Source organism: Fukomys damarensis, unplaced genomic scaffold, assembly GCF_012274545.1.
Source record: "Fukomys damarensis isolate Sample0158 unplaced genomic scaffold, DMR_v1.0_HiC HiC_scaffold_7, whole genome shotgun sequence".
NCBI lineage: Eukaryota > Metazoa > Chordata > Mammalia > Rodentia > Bathyergidae > Fukomys > Fukomys damarensis.
This window is the reverse complement of record NW_022900919.1, coordinates 22,168,574-22,191,592: the sequence shown is the minus strand read 5'-3', so window position 1 is coordinate 22,191,592 and position 23,019 is coordinate 22,168,574. Positions and strand designations below refer to the sequence as shown.

The window sequence follows — 23,019 nt, the reverse complement described above, 5'->3', positions numbered from 1 at the left end:
ATGTTGTCTGAAGCCTTGGCTTTTCTCCATCTGATGATCTCTTTCATTTATGCTCAAAAATAGGCCAATTATTTCCTGAGTATGCCTCAGTTTTATATTACAACATGAAAAGCAAAAAGTGAAAGTCAACACATCTGCTGCAGACCCTGGTTCATTAGACATGTAGCTGGCCTTCAGCATTAGCAAAGTCAACAGAATTACCAAATATTCTGCTACCACGTATCATGGGGTCTCCATCTTGCCATCATCTGAGAGCAGTTTTCTCACTACTCCACAGATAAGTAATCCACCGCCATGCACAGTATTCTAGGCTTTGCTTACAGCAACCCCTTACTTTGAGGTACCAGACACCTGTGTCTGAATCAGGTAAGGGACCCCTCACAGTGACATGCATCTATATCACAAAGTCGCAGTGGTATAACCTAGTATGACATATACTGTATGTAAGTGAGTGATCATTCCAGGTAGGAAATCTGCTTGGAACATCATACAACAGTGGAAGATTCTGTCAGAGCTTTGGACTATTTGTTACTGTTTTCTTTCCAAGAAGAGGAACATTCTTTTGGGAACAAAAGTGGACTTAATCTGAAAGCTAAAATCCAAAATGTCCTGGAATCCAAGATTTTTTAAGCAACCAGCATGATTCCACAAGTGGAAGATCCCACACCCGACATGACGAGCTGTGTTACAGTTGAAACATGCCACACACACTTAAAAAATGTAAGAGACAGAGGTGAAAAAAAAACCCAAAAGGCAATTTCATGTTTCAACTTGGGTTCTATCAGAAAGATGTCTCATTAGATAGGTGCAAATATCTCAGAATCTGGAAAAAATATCTGAAACTTTTCCAGTCCTAAGTATTTTGGATGAAGGACACTCAGTAATTTATTTCTAGCTCAGATTAATCCAAAATATGCATTGCCGCTTGGCAAGCAGCCAATGACAATTCAAAAGACCTCAGAACCTTCCCATCCTGTAGCTCTACCATCTTCAAAACTGGCGAAGGTGACAAGAAATTAACAGGAGCCTGGAAGGCAGCAAATCCCTTTCACTCACATTTTATCAGCTGGAACTCAACCCGTGGTCACATCCACTGCAGGCAGGGGGAAATCTACTCAAACTGGTTTCCCAAGAAGACAAATCCATGGCAGTCAGCTCTCTCTGCCATATATATCCAGTGCTCGTTCTCTTCTAGCTTCTAGATATACAAACAGCCAAATAATTAAGGAGCATTCAAAACAACTGTGCCTTGAACATTTATTGGACATGCATTGTACATAAGTGAGTGGGTCGTTCCAGGTGTGAAATCTACTTGGAACAACGCATGACAGAGGAGGATTCTCTGTTAGAGATTTGGATTATTTCTTACTGTCTTCTGCGCAAGAGGAGGAAGAAAACACTGAGTCTTCTTTCAGGAACAAAGGTGAAGGCAGTTGTTTTTGACTGAGAACAACTTTCCTGGGGGTTATCGTAACTTCTTCCCTGGTCTTCAGGGATGTGCAGGAGGATGTCTTCCTCCTCTTTTCCTGTCATGCCAACCAGTCCACACTGGTCCTGCCCTTTTCCTCTGCTCACTCATCCTTGCCCCAGACTTCTCAAGCTAGGCTTTGGATTCCCCCACCACCACCAGGGCCTGGACTGAATACTTCGGGCTTCCTAGCAGGTTTGCCAATGACAGCCCATACCCTCAGCTGGAGCCGATGAAAAGGATGGATGTCCCTACCCCTCCTCTGAAGTCCACATGATCCTTTCTCCTGTCCCCTCAGGCACAGCTTGTTTCCTTCTAGACATCACATCCCAGAACTAATAAAAGGAGAAAGCCCTCATGTATGTCAAGAATTAGGTCTAAGCCAGTCAGACCCACAGGTCTGCATCACCCTTCCCACCCCAGAACACAAGTTGAACTAGTGATGCTCTATAAAGGCCCATGGGCGGCAACACCACCTTTGCTCCTGCCCAGGACACTGTTCCTGGCTCACTCTGTGACGGGCTGGGCCGCCTCTGTACTTGTGCTTTTGCTCTTGGCCTTTAAGCTCCTCCTCATTCCAAATGCTGTTGCCTCAGTGACCAGAGAGCGATCAGAATTGGAGGTGAGGGGCTCAGGAGCATGGTGGTCATCCTCTTCCATGGCCCCATGCTTCCGGTGAGCAGATTCTGGCAGTGCGGGAAGCTTGAAGAGCACAAGGTCAGAGCCCTGCTGGGATCCTGTGCAAAGAGCCGTTCCGCCTGTAATTAAGTAATTCATCTGATCAATCCACGAACATATGCCAGTGCTTTCTCTCTGCCAGTCCCTGCGCTGGGCAATGGGGACAGGATGACTCACGCATTCTCTCCTGCAAGACCTCAGCCAGGGAATTCTCCTACCAGGAGTCCTTGGTCCATCTAGCATAATCCCTTGGCTAAAATATAGTCCAAGGCTCCCCTTCACGGGGTGGTGGGCATCAGACAGAAATTAACATTTTAATGGATTTTTTTTCTCCTGGAAGTACGGGCAAGGGGCTTAAAAAAAATAATCCTCTTCAAGCAAACCTGAATTTCTGCATGAATTATGGGGTGTCCCTTGTCCCTGGCCTCTGTAGAGGTAGATTCCGCTCCCTGCTTGAGAATCGTTCAGAGGAGAAAGGAACATGGTGGCCCTTGGTCAAAGGGGTTGGTACTCATTTCTTCTACCCAGAAAAGCTTCTACATGGCCTAGCAACTGCTCTGCTCTTCATATTGCAGAAAACTAGGGTAAAGGTCAGACTCACACACACACACACACACACACACACACACACAAGCTCTACTGACATCCTCAGCCTTCTCCAGTGCACCCATTTCCCAACCAAATCACTCCTCTCGTACAGTGCACCCTGTACCCCCATACTGAGGACTTTCCAGGCATGGTCCAGCTTCCACTAGCTCTTCTTCTGGGTGTGAGCATTCCAGCAACACTCATCCTGAAGGCCAGTTGCTTAGGCCTCCTCCCAGACACCTGCTTCTGGCCAGTCTTGCTGGGAAATTGAGAGAGGAGGGTAGCGGTGGTGTGTTCAGGTGCCTGTGTGAGGGCCCTGTATAAGGAGGACCAAATGTCCCCTACTGATGTCCTTTAACAAGCTGAAGAGCCTTGTCTCTGAGTCTGGTGCTGAGGGCTGCTTCTCACTCACCCTGGGAACAAGGGCTTCCCTTCCTCCTTCTGAGACTCCCGTAATTTGCAGCCACCCCAGCTGTTGTCCCAGCCTGTGCAGCTGCTGTCTCTGCTCTCCAACTGCTCCTGCAAGACTTGACATGCTTCTTTCTTTGCCTCCTCTTCTCTCTTGGCAGCAGGCCCAGCAAAAGAAACCACCAATAGTAACCCACCAGTTGTAACTCCAGCCAGTGTCACTGCCCAGGGCCTGTCTTCCTCCTCCGGGTCAGGAACACATTCTGCTATTGCAGATTCTGTCTCATCTTCAAAGGTCCCACTGGAACCCACCAAGGGTCTTGTGTGAGTTTGCATTTGGAGAATAATGTTGCTCTCATACAAGGTCAGAGACCCATTGTGGTGGAAAATTGTACTTGGGGGGCATCAACATGGCCCCTGCTTCCCATCCAGTTGCCTTTCTCCCTAGGATTCTCTAGCTGCTTCCTCAGGGTCCCACAGTTGCAGCTGGTTGGCCTTGAGAGAGACCCCTCCTCAGCTACCCGTGGGCCTTCCTGGGCCTGGTGTGAGTCTTTGTTTGGAGGGTGTCATCAAGAATATCTTTCCTCTTGTCCTAGAGAAATTTCCACGAAGGCTCTGGATCTCCCTCTTCGCCTGTAACCTAAGGCACGTCCTGAGCTGGGGTAATGTGCCCCCCTGGGAACACTTGGCAAAACCTAGAGACATTCTTGCTTGTCATGTAGGGAAGAGAGTTGTCACTAGTATCTAGTGGGTAGAAGGTAAGCATGTCACTAACCATCCTGCATTCACAGATTGGCCCCACACAGCCAAGAATTACCTGTCCCAAAAATGCCAAAAGAGAGAACAGAGTGACAGCACTTGCTTAAAAGCTGTGGTCTCAAGGAACCCTGGGGCTACCTCCACCCTGACATGTGCGCCATCTTCTTTCTGTACCCACCCCAAAGGTCACCCTTCCCAGACTCTGTGTTCTGGTCCCAAGTGCTTGGAGTAAATCCATGTACCCACTAGAGTGTGCAGTGTCATATGGACCAGAAATAGCAATGCTATGGCAAAATTTTATTGCTCCTAGCAACATACCTCACTTGTATTTTATATATTTTATATTGGTAGAGTACCTGTCCACTTAATTTTTTTTATTTCAACATATATGTATTGAATGGCTATACACTAGCACTTGGAAAAAAATACTGTTTGACTAGGCTCTCACCACCTAGTTTTATCTCAACAGAAGAATATGAGATGTTTCTTAGTAATTTTGTAGTTTAAGTAGAGAAAATATTGACCTATTTAAAGTTAAGGTATTTTACATCAGCAAATGTATTTTAAAAACAAGAATGAATCTTATCTTTCTGTAGAGGCTTTTTCAAGATCTCCTGATGGAAGTGTTCTTCTTTTCCTCCTATAGTGGGTCATCTACAGGCTGGAAAATAGGGAAATTGCCTTTCTCTAAACACAGTCCTCTTGAGTCAAAGTTCTTGAATTCAGATAAACCTCTAGCATGAAATCCAATGACTGACATCCATTGCATCTGAAAACTTTGAAGTCACAAGTCAACTTGTGAGTCAAAAGCAAGGTCCAGAAAATTTAAAGAGAACAGCGTGTGTGCGTGTGTGTGTGTGTGTGTGTGTGCGCCTGGGTGTGTTAGGAGGGTATAAGAAGTACCTATCAGGAGAGGATGGGGAAGGATAGAGAACAAAGGGGCAAGAGGAAGACGGTGGTGGAGAGGACAGTTCCGGAAAAGGCAGGGGCAGGACACAGAAGGGGTTGAGGGTAGGAGGGATACAGAAGCCTTAAGTACCAGAGCATGGCAGGGTGCCATGTGAGGAACTCCAGGCTCTTTCCACATTCCTGAATTATATAAAGAAGGATGGCTTTAATTTTTTACTAGCACCTACTGTGCACTTCATAGAGCATGACATGGACCTATTAGTACATTTATACATCTTGGGTTGACCAAGTTGGGATACTTTGGTCATCCATAGCCTTAAATATTTATCTTTTCTTTGTGGTGAGAATATTCAAAATTATCTCTTGTAACTAGGCTGGATTATATAATACAATATTGTTAACTGTAATCAAGAACTTTTAAAGTAAGAAAATAATGATATTTTCCCTTGAAAGTGTTGTGGGGTTTTGTTTTTGTTCAATGATTAGTTGGTTAGTTGGTTGTTTTCTTTTTGGGTTTTTGAGACAGGATTTTGCTACATAGTTCAGGCCAGCCTGAAGTTCAATAAATAATAAATCCAAGCTGCCCTTGGATTCATGATCCTCCTGACTCAGCCTCCTGAGTGCTGAGATTAAAGGCTCCTTAAAAATGTCTGAGTGCAAAGGTGGAAAGGCTGGGTTACAGCCTTGAAGGCAGTGTCGTCCAAGTCCTGTGCACTGCTGCCCCACGCCCTCCAGGGAACTTTAAATTTCCTTTTGAAATCACGCTGAGTTCAGAGTCATTTATTTATCTCCATGTACTTCTTCATGGAGTCATAGGATTCCTGTTAGGGTGAACCCCTGAGAACAGACCCCTGAAGGAAACCCCAAGCAGTGCAACACGCCCCGATGACTCCTTCAGCCCAAACATGCCAGCTCTTCCTGCTTTGTCCCTGTTCTCTGATTCCTTTTTTTTTTTCTTTGCAATACTTGATATTAGACCCAAAGCCTTCTCAATGAGCAACTGCCCAGCCTTTTGTTGTTGTTTGTTGTTGTTGTTGTTGTTGTTGTTGTTGTTGTCTGATTTTTTGGTTTGGGGATTTTGGTTTTGGGTTTTTTGTTGTTGCTTGGGGTTTTTCTGAGACAGGGTCTCAAACTTGCAGTGTTCCTGCCTCAGCCTTCCAGAGTGCTGGTATTTCAGGTGGAGAAGCCAGGCTTCTCTGACTCTCGCTGACCTTTAGCCAACATCTCTTTAAGACCCTTTAAGACTGATTACATTTCTTCATGCAAGGCTCTTTGGTCTCAGATTTTTCTTCTTCCTTAGAAAGGAAAAAGTTAGAAAGTTAATAATGTAAGTAGAGAAGGGGGAGCGACTCGCAGCAGGCAGTGGCCCTTGCCAGGTGTTTTTTGGTGTGCAACTGATCACGGTACCAGAACTGCCAAAAGGGGCCAGAAAGGAACTGGTCTGTGCTCATCCTTGTCTGGTCTTAGCCTCACAGCAGGATTCATTCCCTTGCTCATCAGCATTAGCATTACGGGGATATGTTAAGTTGTGCTGTGCCTCACTGTGTGCTCCGGCCTGGTCGCAAGTGAGTAAGAGACCCGAAAAGGCCTCCTCACCATCCCACCTCAGGTCCATGTGCCCTGCACCCCACTGTCCTGAGGGCCAGCTCTTCTGGGTGCTCTCCTATGATGCTTAATTGTATGTTCAAGTTGGGACCTGTGGCCTCTGGATGAAGCACTGTTTCTGAGAGCTTCAAGGGTGTCCTGGGTGGGGTCAGCATTTGAATCTGGACACTAGACGAAGCACACGGTTCTCCCCCTCTGAAGGGCATTCCTAGGGTTCAGCCTCTGTGCCATATGTTGGTGGTTAGGTAATCATCACACTGGTGGTGTTAGGGGTGGGTTCTTTTGGGCCTTTACCTTCATGGGTGCAATTAGTGCCCATAGACAAGAGTCCTGGGGGGCTCATCAGCCCCCTTTTGTCCTTTCACCATGTCAAGAGGCAGCAAGGCAGGGCCCTTAGGCAGCAGAGTCCTTGACAGACACCAAGCCTGCTGCCATCTTGATCGCGGACTTCCTAGCTTCTAGGACTGTGCACGGCTTATAAATGCCCCCGTCTGTGATGTTTTGTTGTAGAAGACCAAGCAGACTAAGACGGGCGTCACACAATCCATGGAGTATCTGAATAACGCAAAAAGTGCTGCAAAGGGAAGTTCCTCTTTGACCATTTAATCTGGAAATTAGACTTCTGTGTGTAACTGGGGCTTAGGACATCGTCTCTTCCATTCTCGGGACCTCACTGCCTGCTGTACAGCTGATCGCCCCCAGCTGCCACTCTTGCGGGTCTACCACAGTGCTCCCCATAAGCCTACCTCTCCCAGGCCACTTGCAATCACTGGCTGAGCCCAGGTGTGGTGCCACCAAACACACTGGACTCCTCACTTCCCTTCAGCATCGCTCCTCCCTCTCCCTGTCCCCAGGTCGGCACTGTAATCTCCTGCTCCCCACTCACTCCTGCTTCTTTATTCCCTGATCTTTCTCAGAGCTCTCCCCCAACAGCCAATGCCACCAAACACACTGGACTCCTCACTTCCCTTCAGCATCGCTCCTCCCTCTCCCTGTCCCCAGATGCCAGGTCGGCACTGTAATCTCCTGCTCCCCACTCACTCCTGCTTCTTTCTTCCCTGATCTTTCTCAGAGCTCTCCCCCAACAGCCATCCTGCAGGACTGACCCCATTTGGCAGGTGCTTTTCAGAGGGCCTGCATTATGTGGTGCTTACCGGGCACGGTCCAAGGCCTGGGTTTGGAAGCGGATGAGTCACTGGCATCCCTGCCATGGGCGTGTTCCCTAGCTGCCCCCTTGCCACAGCCTTCACAGGTGGCAACCTGAGAACTTCCCTTCAGAAGCCTGGAAAGAGGGGGAGATGTTCCGTGACGAGTGGAGAAGACACACCTGAGTTGCTCCAGCCAACGAAAGAGGAAGGGTGAAAAGGCACAAGGCAGTGGAAGGCTGAGGGGATGGATCGGATGAGGACAGACACCCACTGTGCTCCCCAGCAGGCCCAGCGGGTTCCACCTCACCTGGCCCGCAGCAAGGAGGGGCACTGACATCCAGTCAAGCCGGGGTCACCTGTCTTCTGGAGGCCTCAGATGATTTGTTCAGTGGCTGCGGATGACCATGGGTTCATAGCTGGCCCCTAAAGCTGCACTCTCCAAGCAGAAGGACTGTTCTTCAATAGGACAGTGGTTCATAAACAACTTGAAACAATTTGCTTTAGGTTTATCTTGATTATGTATATTAAAGGGCCTATTTCCACATCTTTAGGCAAACTATGCATTTAGAAACGAAAACAAAATTAAGCCTATAAAAGAGAATTGAATATCATGAAAGAGCATTGGTATGCTTCTTCATTTCAAACTGTGTATGCAGTTCACCAAACCAATATACAACTAGACAGATCACCTGAAGCTTCCCATTATTGGTTTGCACACATATTGATACTAAAGGCGACAGGCACACAATTTGCTTTCTAGGAGTGAGTACATTTCCAAGAATTCATTTATTTAATTTCTTCAATTAAATTCAGAAATAAGTTTAACTATTTGTAATGGGGGGAAAGACTAAACAAATAGATGCACAAGATGCGAATAATCAACAGGCAAGAATTAAGAGGAAGGGCAGAAAACAGGAAACATTCTTCTGCTGGGAGGCCTGAAGTGCAAGACAGGGGAACAGGGATTAAAACACACTGAATAAATGCTCCGAATGCTGCTTGAGGGAGAAGCTCTGTTTAAGCATCTGTCTAAGACACTTTCTCTGCCACAAGAACAACCACATACAAGTTTGCACACAAAGCAAAATCCTGCTGAGAACACACACCACACCACAGCTGGCACAAGTGTGCTACAAGTTACACCTGAGAAGAAACATAAAGAATTACTAACTACATACAAGTGGAATACCGGAATAAATAGGTGCATAATTACCTTATGAATAACTACTAGGATTTGCTAAGTGCCTCAAACTGGATCCAGCATCTACACATGTACCAGAGATCAACAATTGTCAAGATGCATTTAAGATCTATCTGTTAGCAGTATTTTAAATTATTTGAGTATGTTCCTCAAGGTATTATTATCATAAATATTTCATTTTAATAGCCCAGTAGGTCAGTTTCCAATTATTCTACTCCAAAAGAGAGATCAAAATGAATGAAAACCTCCCATCTATATTTCCCATTCAGGGAGTAAAACCTCAAATTTCACTTGAAAATGTATAAGGAGTTTGGAGCAGATGGTGGTCGGGTTGGTGTTTTGGGGTTTTTTGTTTGTTTTTTGTTTTTGTTTTTTTGTTTTTTTGTTTTGGTACCAGGGATTGAAGGGTTGGTATTTTGAATGTAAAACCTAAACATCCTGTCCCCGCTTAGTAAGATTGGGTTCCTGAAGCATGTCATGCTAAATGGAACTAGGTATTATATTAAGTTTGGAAACCAAAATGAAGTCCCTTCCAGAGCAACCCAATTTATCCTTCCTTAATGATTAAAACATGGAGACTCTTGCATACAGATCAACTTCCTAAATTAATCAAATTTAAAAGCTTCTCGTAATAGCCAAGTCTGTAGAATTTAGAGTACAGCACAGTACCGACACAAGGACACAGCTTTGGGCCGTGTGACCTTACGGAAAGGAGGCCCAGAGAGGGCCTGAATAGACTTGTGTAGACTGCACGTGAGCGTATACCATCAAGGGAGGAAAGCTCACAGGCTTTGAGGGAAGAACTCAACCATGGCCCCTTGCGAAGGACTCTGGGGCAAAGTGCAGACTCCAGGGCTGTTCAGTGCTCTGAATGAATGACTCATTACGTTTAAATATGATTTAGCAGCTTTCATCACAAGCTCACTGAACAGTTAAGTCACTGTGAGTTTTCCAACCCTTAGCTTGCTTTTGGTGACCACTGAGGTGACATACCCAAAGGATGGAGGGGAGCAACGGGGCTGAGAGACAGCCTGGCTGGATCGCATAGAAACACATCCAGGCCCACATAAAGGAAAACCTTCTGTAGGAAGCTGCTCCAGCTGCCCACTCAGGGTCTCAGTAATAGGAATTCATGTTACTCAACCTTGAGGCAAGAAGTTGGGACGTCAGTGGGTCGACGCGATTCCCTCCCTCTGAGGCCTGGTGTATTGTATCTGTTCCTGTCTCTCTCTTTGGCTTCTCCATGGCGCTCTTATTCTCTTGACCCCTCCCCTTGTGTCAGGTGGAGCATCCTCAGGAGACACAACTGCTCTGTGCACCCTGGATTGGGCATCCTTGGGCATAGTGTTCAGCAGTTCTCTCAGGTGAGCCTCTCTGTAGAGGCAGGAGGCAAGGTATGATTTCTCAGCATGCTCAGAATATGATCAACTTTGCTAGTCAGCCTTCCTGTACTGAGACAAATACCTGAGATAATCATGTTATAAAGCAGAAAGGTGTAGTCTGGCTCACAGTTCCAGGGGGTTCAGTCCATAGCCACTTGGCCCCCATGGCTTTTGGGCCTGTGGCAAGGCAGCACATCATGGCAGGAGGAGCACAAGGCAGAGCAATCTGCTCTCCTCACTGGAGGCCAGGAAAGAAAGAGAGGAAGAGGCAGAAACAGGAGTCTCAGAGTCCCACTGGAATGCATACCCTGATGACTTAATCCCCTAGTAGGTTCCATCATTGGGGGGGCAATAGTAGGGATTGAACCCAAAGGTACTCTACCACAAAGCCACATCCTCAGTCTCTTTTTTCAATATTTTATTTTGAAACAGAATCTCACAGAGTTTTCTAGGCTGATCTCGACCCTGAGATCCTCCTGCCTCAGCCTCTTGAGTAGTTGGAATTACAGGCGTGCATCACAGCACCAATGAGGCTCACCTCTGAAAGGTTCCAACACCTCCCAGTAGCACCAAGATGAACACCAAGCGCTTTACTCACAGGTCTTTAGGGGACATCCTAAATACACACGATAGCATTAGGTATTTATACAAAAGTTGCTTTTCCCCAGCCAGCTTTTTTCTACCCATCTTTCTCTGATGGAAAGAAAGTCTATAATCAATAAGAATTTTAAAATCAAGGTCATGATTTAAAACATTCAGAAGTGAGGCCAGAGGCCAGGGGAGGGAGGCAACAGGAAGTCATTGCTTATTGGGTACAGGGCTTCAGTTTGAAATGATGACACAGTTCTGGAGACAGGTAGAGGGGATAACTGCAGAACAACATGAATGCAATCAATACCACCAAATTATGCACTTAATGTTTGAAATTATGATGTTGTGGAGGTTAGTTTTAGGTATCAACTTGACCAGGCTAAAGGAAACTCAGATAGTAAAGTATGTTTCTAGGCACAGCCAAAAGGTGTCTCTGGAAGTATCTTACTTACTTTTCTTGTTGCTCAGACAAAATATCCAACACCCAAAGTTAAAGGAGGAAAAGTTTATTTTGGCTCACCATTTGTAGAAGTTTCAGTCCATAGTCAGCTGGTTCTAAGTGTGGGAGGGACATCGCAGAGGATAAACAGTCCATGGCAAAGCAAGCAAGGCAGAAGGCAGCAAAGCAGCAAAGTAGCAATGGCGGCGGCAGCAGCAAACAGCCTGGCTTCTTTCTGTCCCTTATATTCCATCCAAGTGTGGCACTCTTAATCCCAGCATCACACCCTTAATCCCAGAAACACACACACTAGATCCAGTCACCTCTGAAAAGCCCCACCAAGAACACGTGAGGCTTTAGGGACACATCTAGACATGAGCCGTAACAGGGAGACTAAACCAGCAGACTAAATAAAGAAGATCCACCCCCAGTGTGGACCCCCAAAGTCCCACACATCACCCCCAGAATGCGTTTCCAGCAGCTCATCCTGAGCCATTCCCAATCTGATTCTAGGCAGCTCCGGCAGTGCAGGAGTCCTGTCATTGCATGCACGTGGCTTTAGGAAGGCTTTGGGATGGCTGAGTCACACCGCTGACCTGCAGTGAAGTGAATCAATCCTAGCTTAAACCATCACAGGTGGACAGCCAGATGTGGTGACTGATGAAGAGATGGGCTCTTGTCCGGGTAAGGGCACCAAGATAGGGTTGGCCATGGGCCAGCAGGGAAGTTATCCATAGGGTCCACGTTCTCTTTCTAAGCATCTAAGGCTATGGTGGAGAATGGGCTGAACACAAGTGGACATGACATCCAGGAGATACCGTGCAGCCCTGTTGACTTCTCTCCTGGAGTATCTGCAAAATTCCTGCAGAAACTACCCTGAAACTACACTCTCAGAGTCCTCCCTTTCCTCCTTCATCACCTACTGTACTCCTGTTTCTCTCTGTATTGTCATTGCACACAGGTTCCTGCTCCATCATAAAGAAAGAACGGAAAGTCCTTGAAATCCCAATACCATCCTCCCAGAGAAGGCAGATCTGTATCATGCCTATTGTAGGGGAAATGGATAGATAGATAGACAGATAGATAGATAAAAATACAGAGTGTGTTTAAATAAAAAAAATTACAGTGAAAGACACACTGCCATTAATCCCATTCAAAATACTCTTCCTGACTTCAAACACATTTGTCCCAACCTTCTTGCCATTTTCTGAAGCAGTTCTGGAAGTCCTCTTTCATGCCTGTCTTTAGTTCAGCTACAGTGGCTGCCTTGTATCCTGAATCAATTCAAAATGTTGAATATTCATGGTTATTTTGACTTTGGAAAAGGGCCAGAAGTTGCATGGTACCAGATCTAGTGAAAAAAAGTAGATGAAGACATAGAACATACTATGTAGTATTTTTTAAAAGACTTCCTTTCCACCGAATGGCAGGCAGCAGCCACATTCTCTGTATCTTTTTATCACATCTCCTGAAGACGGTCACAAAAGAGGGCATCCAGAACTGCTTCAGAACATGGAAAGAATGACAGCATAAGTGTGCTCAAGGGAAGGGGGAGTATTTGAGGGGACTAATGGCAATGTGTCTTATTGTATATATTTTTTAAATGTTTAAACATTCACTGTATTGATTACTCTGTATACATTTATAAATATCTGAATTATGTATATTTATACAGTGAATGACATATATCTATAAAGAAATACATGTTCTTTCTGAGTCTACTTAGTGGAGCATCCATAAGACCATTAAATCTTTCCAGCAATGACAGCTTCTCAGGGCACAATGTCAGACGTTATTTTTAGTTACACGCTCCTCTTTTTATCTTTAACTTTCAAAAGAAGACTGAACAGGGCCAGGGATTTAGCTTAGTGGTTCTGGCGCCTATCTTGCAAGCACAAGTGCCCAAGTTCGATCCCCAGTACCAAAAAAAGAAAGAAGACTGAATATTGACTGTTGCCCTCCAGAGAAACAGAACATAGACATAGGGCAAGAGAAATGGGAGATTGATGGTAGGATTAGCTTGCATGCTGATAGCAGCAGAGAAAGTCCACAACCTGCAGTCTGCAGGCTGGGAAAGCAGGAGAGATCAGACCATGGCTGCAGGACTTGGAGAACCTGAAGTTCTGATGTCCCAGTGTGGAGACAGTGGATGTTCCAGTCCCAGAGAACAAACCCAGCTTTCCTCTGCCTTCTTTTGTTCTTCAAAAAATGATGGACTGAGGAACTGAGGTCAGTGTTGGTGCAGGTACTGTTTGAACAAGGTAGCATTCAAGCTTCCTGTTGTCCCAAGATTCTGCAAAACACCTCGTTTCATCCTTGTTCTTCCCGACGCAGCTATCTCTGTGGATGGGACCCTTACCACCTCCATCTCGATTAGTGACCACCTGCAACTTCTCCTTCCTTAAAACATCACTGTCCAGAGGGGCTGCTCTGTGCAAGGCCAGCTCACAACCATATCATTCTAAGTGCTTCTCTCAAGTTCCACACCCTTGGCCAGCTCCCCAGCCCACACTCTACACGCAGTCCTTCTCCCTCTCCCACCAGGCCTGCACTTGGATCTTTGTTTTGAAAGCATCGACACATTTCTTAGGCAGAGGCAAGATGTCAAGCAAAGGTACAAATATGCAAAAGCACAAGATGCAGCCAGAAAAGAGTGAGCAAAAAACTGTTTTCTCTGGGACCCTCCCACCCTGTCTATGTCCAAAATCCCCTTACTCTGTCACCTCACATTGCCAATTCTGTGAGATTGAACCACGTGAAATCACCTGCAGTGTAGGTCAAAATGGACCTGCAACAGCAATGCTACAATTTAGTCTAATATCTTCACAGTGCTGACAGCCCTGTGCTTTTGCCTGTCATCATCCAGGACACCACCCTCTCCACCTCACCAGCCACCTCCTGGGCCAGAGTCACAGCTCCCTATGGCTTTGCACATAGGCCTGTCCTGGCACTTTCCTGGCCCTGGTGGCTCACAGTTAGCAAAAAGCAACTAAAAATGGGGTCCTTGGCTCCTCAAATGCTCACAGAGCCCACTTTGGCTCTCTATGACCCAGATCTGCTTTTGCAGACTGGCCATCTCCTCTCTAATCACTGGAATCTGTCCTTGGAGCAGCGAGGAGCTCCGAGTCCCGCGGTTCTCATACCTGGCTCCTCACACCTCAGGGTCACTATACTCTTGCCATTAGTCATTCTCTTCAGCCCTACACACATCCCTCATACATGCCAGTCATGCATACCTAATATTTAAAAACTTTTTAATTCATAGACTTTTATTTTTAGAGCAGTTTCAATTTCACAGCAAATCTGAGCAGAAAGTATAGTGTACCTACCCACACAAGTAGCTTCCCAACTGTCCCTGTACATTTGCTACAATCCATGGACCAGCATTGACATGTTATTATCAATCAAAGAAAAATGCTTTTGAACAGGTCATATGTATATTGTTTCAAATCAAAGCAGCACAAAATTCTATACAGGGAAATGTCAGTTACTGTCTCTGGTCCCTGACTATTGACCCCTAACCCTCCTCTGTGCCCCTCCCACCCCCATGGCATATTCTGTGTTATTTTAGTTGTTTTTCTAGTTGCTGGCACAAAATGCCTAGCACCTGAAGTTAAAGGAAAAAAGTTTATTTTAGCTCATAGATTGTAGAGGTTTCAGTTCATAGTTAGCTGTCTCCAAGGCAGGGCAGCATGGCAGAGGGGCATACAGGGGAGAAACAGTCCATGGCAGGGTAGCCAGGAAGCAGCAAGCAGTGGCCTGCCTTCTCTCTGTCCCTTTGTGTTCTAGTAGGACTACAAGCCTATCTATTGGTACAACTCATGCCCAGTGTTGGCCTTCCATTTTCCACACCTGGAACTATGCTCAGATGATTTAGTTATCACATATCCTTAATCCCAGGATCATACCCCCTAGATCCAGCATCACATGCCCATGGTCCAGCCACCTTCCAGAAGCCCCACTTGTTAGCACAGGAGCGGGATATCTAAATACAAGCCACAACATATGTATGTAATTGTTCTCATTATATGACTCCATATTCAATTTCAGCACAGATGTGGCACACCATACATACTGTAATGAACTTTAACTTTTCCCTCTCAGCATATATTAATGATTGTTTAATTTTTTTCCTATTAAATTTATTGGTACATTTAAAGCATTAAATGTACATTAAGTTATATTTATCATTGGGATCTTGAACTTTTACATGATACATCTTGGTTCTTATTTTTACCCCACTCCCCTGCCCTCCCTTCACCCCCTTCACCCTTCCCTATTTACAAAGACTTTGTTTCCATTGTCTCCTTTTTTCAAATTTTTTTCTTTTCCCATATTTCCTTTCCCCTCCCCTTCCCACTTCCCCTTTAGCCATTTTCTTCCTACTTCACACTATGAATTATACCATTTGAACCTTATTTACACTTTTAATTTTTTTTTACACCTGAGAAACTATTCAGTCTTTATTCAAGTGTGATGATTGTTTAATATTGATATAAATTAGGGTATTTCTTTCTTTCTACAGTACCGTGGAGACTCATCTAAAGAAGATATTTATATCTTTATTATCACTGATTGATGGAAATAAAGAAATTTTTAAAGAGATTTCCAGGCCTAAACCCCAAAATTATTGAATAAGAATTTCCAGGGGTAGACCCAAGATATTTGTCTTTTATAGATTTCCAGGTTAGCCTTGGGTAACAAAGCGATAAATTAGTCCATCCTTCTAATTCTGCAGCTGAGAAAACTGGAGCTGGGAGAGGCAAAGTGTTTCCCCCACAGCTTTAGAACAAAAGATCCCTAGTTAAGAATTACAGGCAAATTAATCCATGTAGGGTGTGCACCATTTTGGCCCTGTTCCTGGGGAAGATGTAAGTGATGGTTTCTTAAAGTGCAGTTGCTGCTGATTCTAGGGAGGGCTCTCATGCCCCTCTGAATCATGGAAGGGTCACTAAGCCCTCAGGCCATTATGGCTGGATTGAAAATTGTGCCCTGAACTCTGAATTCATGGATGGTAGGCTTAGATATTTTTAATAAACAATATATTAAATTTGCTCATAACTCAATGGAATCACTTCTGGCTGTTCTGTGAAAGCAGATTTCTGCATATCTACACAGGACATGATCTAGAAAGATCTTGAGTTCTGAAAAGCTCTCATTTCTACTTTAGTGATGATTCCCCATCAAACAGGGCATTCAAACTTGGTTTCTTAGACTATAACATGAGGATAATGATGATATCTATATTATTCACTACCTTATGGGGTCTCTGTGACATAATTTTGTATGAAAATATTTTTTTTAAAGTATAATGTCTCCTCTAGAAAATGGTAGCATTAGATCTGGGCTAGGAGTGTAGCCTTTTGCAATGTAAGGCCCTGAGCTTGACCCCAAAAAGAGAGAACACACACATACACACACACACACACACACACATACACACACACATACACAGAGAAACATGTGTTGTCCATCAAAATGCTTTGAAATAGGTGTGACCCAGGTCAAATTGACTAACATCATTCATGCTTCTGATTTCAATTTTTTAAATTAATTTTTACCTATTATATAGTTTTAAAAATCCAATGACCACGAGGGTATAAAATTAGAAAAATAATAACCACATACATATGGACTAATAGCACTAGATAACACCACCACATACATCATTCTAAATGCTCCTTGGAGAAACACTTTGAGATCTGTTATTAGTATTAACCCCATTTCACAGATAGTAAAACCCAAGTGAAGAAAAGCTTAGGAACCATTCCAAATTACCTAGCCAGAATAAAGCCAGTAATTTTGCATCACCCCTTAATACTAGTCTTATTTTCCAAGAATGTCTATTGTTAAATTATTAGTTTTCTATTTCTGCATAACAAATTACCCTAAAATTTAGATGTTTAAAGAAAAAAACTGCTGACTTAGTGTCTCTGGGTCAGGAAACGAAGGTGGCAGCTGGGTCCCAGAAACTCCAGGCCTTTCATTAGGTTGTGGTACAGATAACCATCTGCCTGAAGGTTCAGTTAAAGAACGTCTGCTTCAAGTTCATTTGCACAGTTGTTGCCAAGTCTTGGTATCTCCCAGGCTGTTGGACTGAGAGCCTGTGGCCAAAAGCAGAGGCCCCTTGTGTTTCTAGACATATGGGCACTGTAGTTCTATAATCTAGGATAACATTCCATCACTTCCACTGTATCCTGCTCACAAGAAGCAGGTCACCTAGTCCCACCCATATTCAAAGGAGGAGGCTGCACAAGAGACATGGATCGTTGATGGTCACTGCAAAGATTGACTGCTATGAGAGCCTCCTAGAACTTTTCCATGCATCTAAAACTTCTTTTTAAACAAAAGTTCATATCCTTTGCAGCTTTCCTTGGCAGACATCAGAGTGGTCCCCTCATCTAACAGAATTCCTTTGTATGGAAGTCATGTGACTTCATAAACAAGTCTCCTATTGATTGGGTATGTACTGTGTTTCTCAGAAAATAAGACCTAGCTGAAAAACGATCAGCCTTGAAAGCTAGAGATCAAAGATGCCAGCTGCAATAGGCCAGGCTGTGTGTCTGGTGTTGGGAGATGGAAGGATAAGACCTCCTAGTCTCCAAGCATCTTCAATCCAGTGGGGCAGAAAAGACAACTAAAGGCCCTGGCAGGTGCCACTGAGGACAGAGGAATGAGGGTCTGAGCACATCTGGTACGCACAGAAGTCTTCATATCTTTCCCACAGAGGAGCAAGCTGAGCCACCAAGTTGCCATTGTTTGTCACTTGCCCCTCCCATGGATCAGGTGCTGTAACTGCAACCAGCCCCAAAGACTCTGGTGGTGGGTGGAACCCACAGTACCATTTTTCAGTGATGCCCATATCCTGATTCTAATAAATGTCCTAGAAAATGAAATCAATGCAAATGAAAACAATCAGTCTCTTTGCAGTCAGGGTTTGGGCACCTTTTAGTCACTGTCTGAATTATTTTATGCAGTATTCTTATGGAATTTTTTTTTAAGTAGAGAATTGTATCTCTATTTTTTTTTTCATCCAATGCTGAAGACTACTTCTGAAAGGATACATTACAGAATAAGCTTAATGTCTGTTGCTCAATAGGTCATTTTTTAAAAAGTCAAGGCCTGAGAATCAGTGTCATGGAACATCCTTGTGTCACAGGTGCTGTTCGTGGCTCTCCTTATGTGGCCTGGCACCCTCACAGCCACTGCACCTGTGCCATTGTCTCAATTACTTATGACTAAGAGAGAAACTTCATTCTCATGCTTTGCTATTGTGTGGCGAATGGGTGTTTGAATTTTCTGAAAACATTTCGTATTAAAGTCAGGATAGGAATGTACCTCTTACAGTGACAGGAGTAACTTTAGCTGCTAAAATCTCCATCTCCTCCTAAGCTACCTTGCCTCGTAGAGTGTTCTGGACACTGCTACAGCTATCACATGGCTTGCAGCCTCCAAACCCCCTTGAGAGAGGGAAAGTGTGTTCATATTTCTCATTAAGATCAATGATAAAGCTCACTGAAGGCATAAGAGCTGTCCCCAAGGGCCATGTTTGTAGGATGGAGCAAGGAGGGAGAGAGGGGCTTCCAGATTACACCCAAGGTGGGAACACTAAGAACCTCTTCATAAGTTTGTCTCAGAGCTGCAGGGAACCTGTCAAGGCAGAAAGTGCATCCCCTGGGCTCAGAAAACCCAGCTTTGCACCTGAGGGGCTCTGTATAATCTCAGCTCTGCCTGCCTGAGGGGTGTGGAAGGATGGTGGGGAAAGGACTTGGAGCCATCCAGTTAAGCAGTTAGTATTAATTAGGTGTGATCTACCACTCTTTGGTGACTAAAAAAACGTCCCTTGATTGTGACCTTCTGAGATAGCAGACTCGACTTTCCACCAAACTATACCACTGATATACTAGAGCCACACTGGGGAGTAGCTAACCCCAGAACACCACTCAGCACCACCCTGAAGAACTCAAATGTTGAAGCATTGCCACCAATTTCAAGTCAGTGGGTGAATCTCAGGAAAGACACACTTGCTGTGCATTGTGGGGTGTTTAGCAGCAGCCCCAGCCTCTACCCATCTGATGCCAGTCCAACTGTCCATTTTCTATAACCCAAAGTGTCCCCAGAGATCACCCAATGGGAGCGTAACAAAACCACCCATGTCCGGGAAGCGTTATTCTATGCAAAGAAATAAAATACAAATAGTCATAGAGGCAAAGATGTGTACTAGCTGGTATTTTGTTGATGCAGACAGATTTCTAGAGGTCTGGAAATGAAAAGGGAGGCTCATGGCTGTTGGCGGGCATAAAGGTGGCTCTGCTCATCTTTCTCAATGCCATACTGTCACTTCTACAGCTAGTGGTCCACAGGAGTCACCTGGGAAAGCTGGAGGATGGGAAAAAGGCTTTACTTGCACCACAAGCTACCACCTAATATCACTAGCATGTCCCCATGTGTCCAATCTGTCTTCTCCAGGAGGCTAATTATACCAATAATATATCCCTGAGTTTCATATCAACAAAGGGACCCTCTCACTGAAATAACACAGGCCATTCTACAGGGATGTCAGCAGCATTTAAAAAAATCCAATTTTGTTAGGCATCATAGTACGTGCCTATAAGCCTAGCACTATGGGAGGCTGAAGCAGGAGGATCACAAGTTCAAGCCCAGCCAAGGTAACTTACAGACTGCAAGATCAGGGACCTGGGGATATAGCTGAGTACAAAGGTCTTGGTTCCATCCCCACTGCCAGAAAATACATATATATTTTTTTTTAATTTACCAAAGCAGCATATGGAGCACAAAAAAATCCTATATGAATTTGGGGTGGGCTTTGGTGTGAGGTGCAAGGGAAACTCAACTATCACAGCTTTTGATGTTTCCTTGTATTATCTGTAGTATTCTGCTAAAGCAGAAAAGCAGCTTACATGACTAAAGAAAGCGAGTGTGGGGAGAATCTTGGTTGTCTTAGGCATTTCCAGATAGCTGGAGCAAAGGTGGGGGATTGGCCTTGTTGACACTGCTCCTGCCAGGCCTCCACTATTCCTGTCCTTGAGGGTCAAGCAAAGGGGGTTGAACACTCAGAGCACTCTCCAGAGTTCTCTGGACCCCAAAGCTGCTGCCTTGACAGGGTATCACAGAAACTAAACAAGTCAGACATGCAGAAGCAGGAACTCCATTTCCAAAGGAAACTATCTACCGAGGGGGATGAGGACCATCAATGGACCTTACTGCTTTCTCTCCCAAGTTACCTGCTGAGATGAAGATAAACGCCTGCCACCATGCAGTCAAATACTGTTCTCCAGTGGCTGCTTGGGCAAAAAATCTTCTGGAAGTCAGTGGCCCAGTCTGGTCATTCCTAAGTGATCTCTAGAAGACAAAGTTCAGGTCAAGGGAAAGCACAGGGCTCCTCCCCCTGACAAAGCCCCAGAGCCAGGGAACAGGTGTAGCCTGCCAAAGCAAACAAAAACTTCCTTCAAACAACAACAAACAGTTAACACCATAGGCTGTCAACATGAATTAGCCTGCCCAGCAAGTGACAGCCTGTTAAGACCCTGTGCTCAGTCCAGCAAGCCTTCTGCAAACAAAAACACCGTCCTTTCCCCCTGCTCCAGCTGTTCCCAGAAGGCCAGCCTGGATGGAAACTCACCACAGAGCAGAGACATTTCTGCAGCAGGCACAGGGCCTTAGACATCCTGCGCTCTCCCGACCCAGACTAGTACTTTCCTGAGCCCTACTTGGGCACTTCAGCCTTCTTGGTTGGACCTTTTCAACAATTATGCCCACATTGAAATTGATTTTGGTGTTTTATTTCTTTAGTGTTTCAGACAAATTTTTGATAAGTTTTAGGAGGCTGAAAACTGAAAACCGAAACTTTCCCCTTGAGTATTTCCATTTCCTTTATTTCTAATTTTAAAACAAAAACATTTTTCTGGGCCCCCTAAAATATCACAGGCCCTAGGCACTGCATCTACTCTGTTTGGAAAAGTAGGTCCATGGGTCAGTAGATATTGTCATTTTTTTTTAAATACTACTTTCCACAACCAGCCATCCAACAAAACACACTCCTAGTCTCTAATGAAAGCCCAGTCTGCTGATAAAATAGCTCACATAGTACGTCTGGAAGTTATATAGTTCAATCTGTCACTTCAAAGTGATTCTTTACATAGTTAGATTCCAAAGGTCTTTTTCTTAAAAAAAAAAAATTCAAATCACAAATCACACAAGATAGATTTTCAATATTTTTATTTATATAGAAATACTTAAAAAATGAAGTAGCACCATTACTTAAGTTTTACCTTTATTATGTAGAACTTTAAATGTCAGAAAAATAAAACTCTTGATACAATTTCAAATCTTGTCTCAGCAAATATAATATTAGTATTTGACCATGAGGTTAAAGGCCCTTTATCATAAAATAAAATATACTTTGTTTTTTAAACTTTGCTCAGTAAAGTACATTTAAGCTCAAGTAACATCACCTACATATACATAAACAAGTGGTAAACAAATGTATTAAAATAGAAATACTAAAACTATAGTGGTGCAACAGAATTTTTGTAACTTGCACTGAATTCTATTTATACAAATGTTAGAAAGCATCAACAGTTCCTTTTGACATGTTTATACATTTCCGTTTTTTGTAATAATATAGAATAAAATATGCTTTATATCACTGAATAGAAAATATGCTGGGTGAAGCAGATCTAGAAGATTTGTCTGAACCTATAAAATCTCCATCCCAACAGAATACTGCTCAAAACATTACACATTTTATGGTTTGTAATTCCGTCACAATTGTGTGATTATTAAAATAATACAGTGTTCTTTGCCATAAGGCCATACTAAAATAAAAAGATTTAACCCAGCTACAAAAAAGTTCACTGAACTTAAATTAAAATACTTGTAAACATCTTTGCAATATGAAATATAATTTTTCAAGTCAAAAAAGAATAAAATACTTCAATCTGTATTAATGCAATTTCTCTTTAAAACTTTTAAAGGTTTTTAATATATAAGAGATATGTTACAGTTTCTTTAATAAAGCTGCAGTATCCTGGTTTCACAGGAACTCCTGGCCCTTCCACGAACATTCAAAAAGGATGCACTTGTGTCCCACAATGAGCATCGGAGGAATCCACCCACAGAGGGGAACACACGAGACAGTCCACACATTCCATAGCACGAGTATTATCACTCCATCGTCACTGTTCGTATTTTTTCTACTTTAAGAAAATGGAAAACTTGTGGGGTTCTCTTCTTTTGGAAGCTTCCTATTAAGTACAGTGTAAAAACTATCATCACTAGAATGTCGCCGTTCCTATTATTTATAGAGCATGCATTTCGGGTGGTTCATATTTCCCAGGCTACAGTACTCTCGATGCAGATATGCTGGCAAGTTCCTTTGTCTCAAAAATTACATTTTAAAAGTGAGCGGATACTACAGCTTTCCAAGCTCCCTTCGGATCTCAGAGTGCGGGGTGGGCGAAAAAGGGACGGTGGGATGCACAGAGGCCGGCTGGCGGGCGCTGGGGAGCAAGCTCCCAGTGCACGCAGCGCGCAGGCGCGGAAGCCTTCAGGAGAAGATGCGGATGGCCTGCGTGACCGCGGCGTGGCAGACTGGGCACTCAGGCTCGCTCTTCTCGCAGATGCGGTTGGCGCACTCCATGCAGAAGAGATTGTGGCCGCAGGGCACCAGCGCGGCGATCACTTCGCTCTCGAAGCACACAGAGCAGTCGCGGCTGCCCTTCCGCCGCAGCCCGGAGGAGGAAGAGGAAGAGCTGGAGGACGAGCTGGAGGACGAAGAGGACCCCGACGTGTCCGAGGATTGCAGACCGGGCAGCTGCGCC

The 23,019-nt window shown here is 44.4% G+C and overlaps 1 protein-coding gene across 1 annotated transcript in view; it reads right to left on the bottom strand.

Annotated features, from left to right (window-relative positions):
- Window positions 1-22,146: 22,146 nt before the first annotated feature.
- The window catches only part of Mex3b (mex-3 RNA binding family member B), a 4,066-nt gene continuing 3,193 nt past the window's right edge, over window positions 22,147-23,019 (bottom strand). The window contains exon 4 of the mRNA XM_010621257.2: window positions 22,147-23,012. Coding sequence (XP_010619559.1) covers window positions 22,746-23,012 — 267 coding nt within the window. The 3' untranslated portion in view covers window positions 22,147-22,745. The remainder of the gene's footprint in view (window positions 23,013-23,019) is intronic.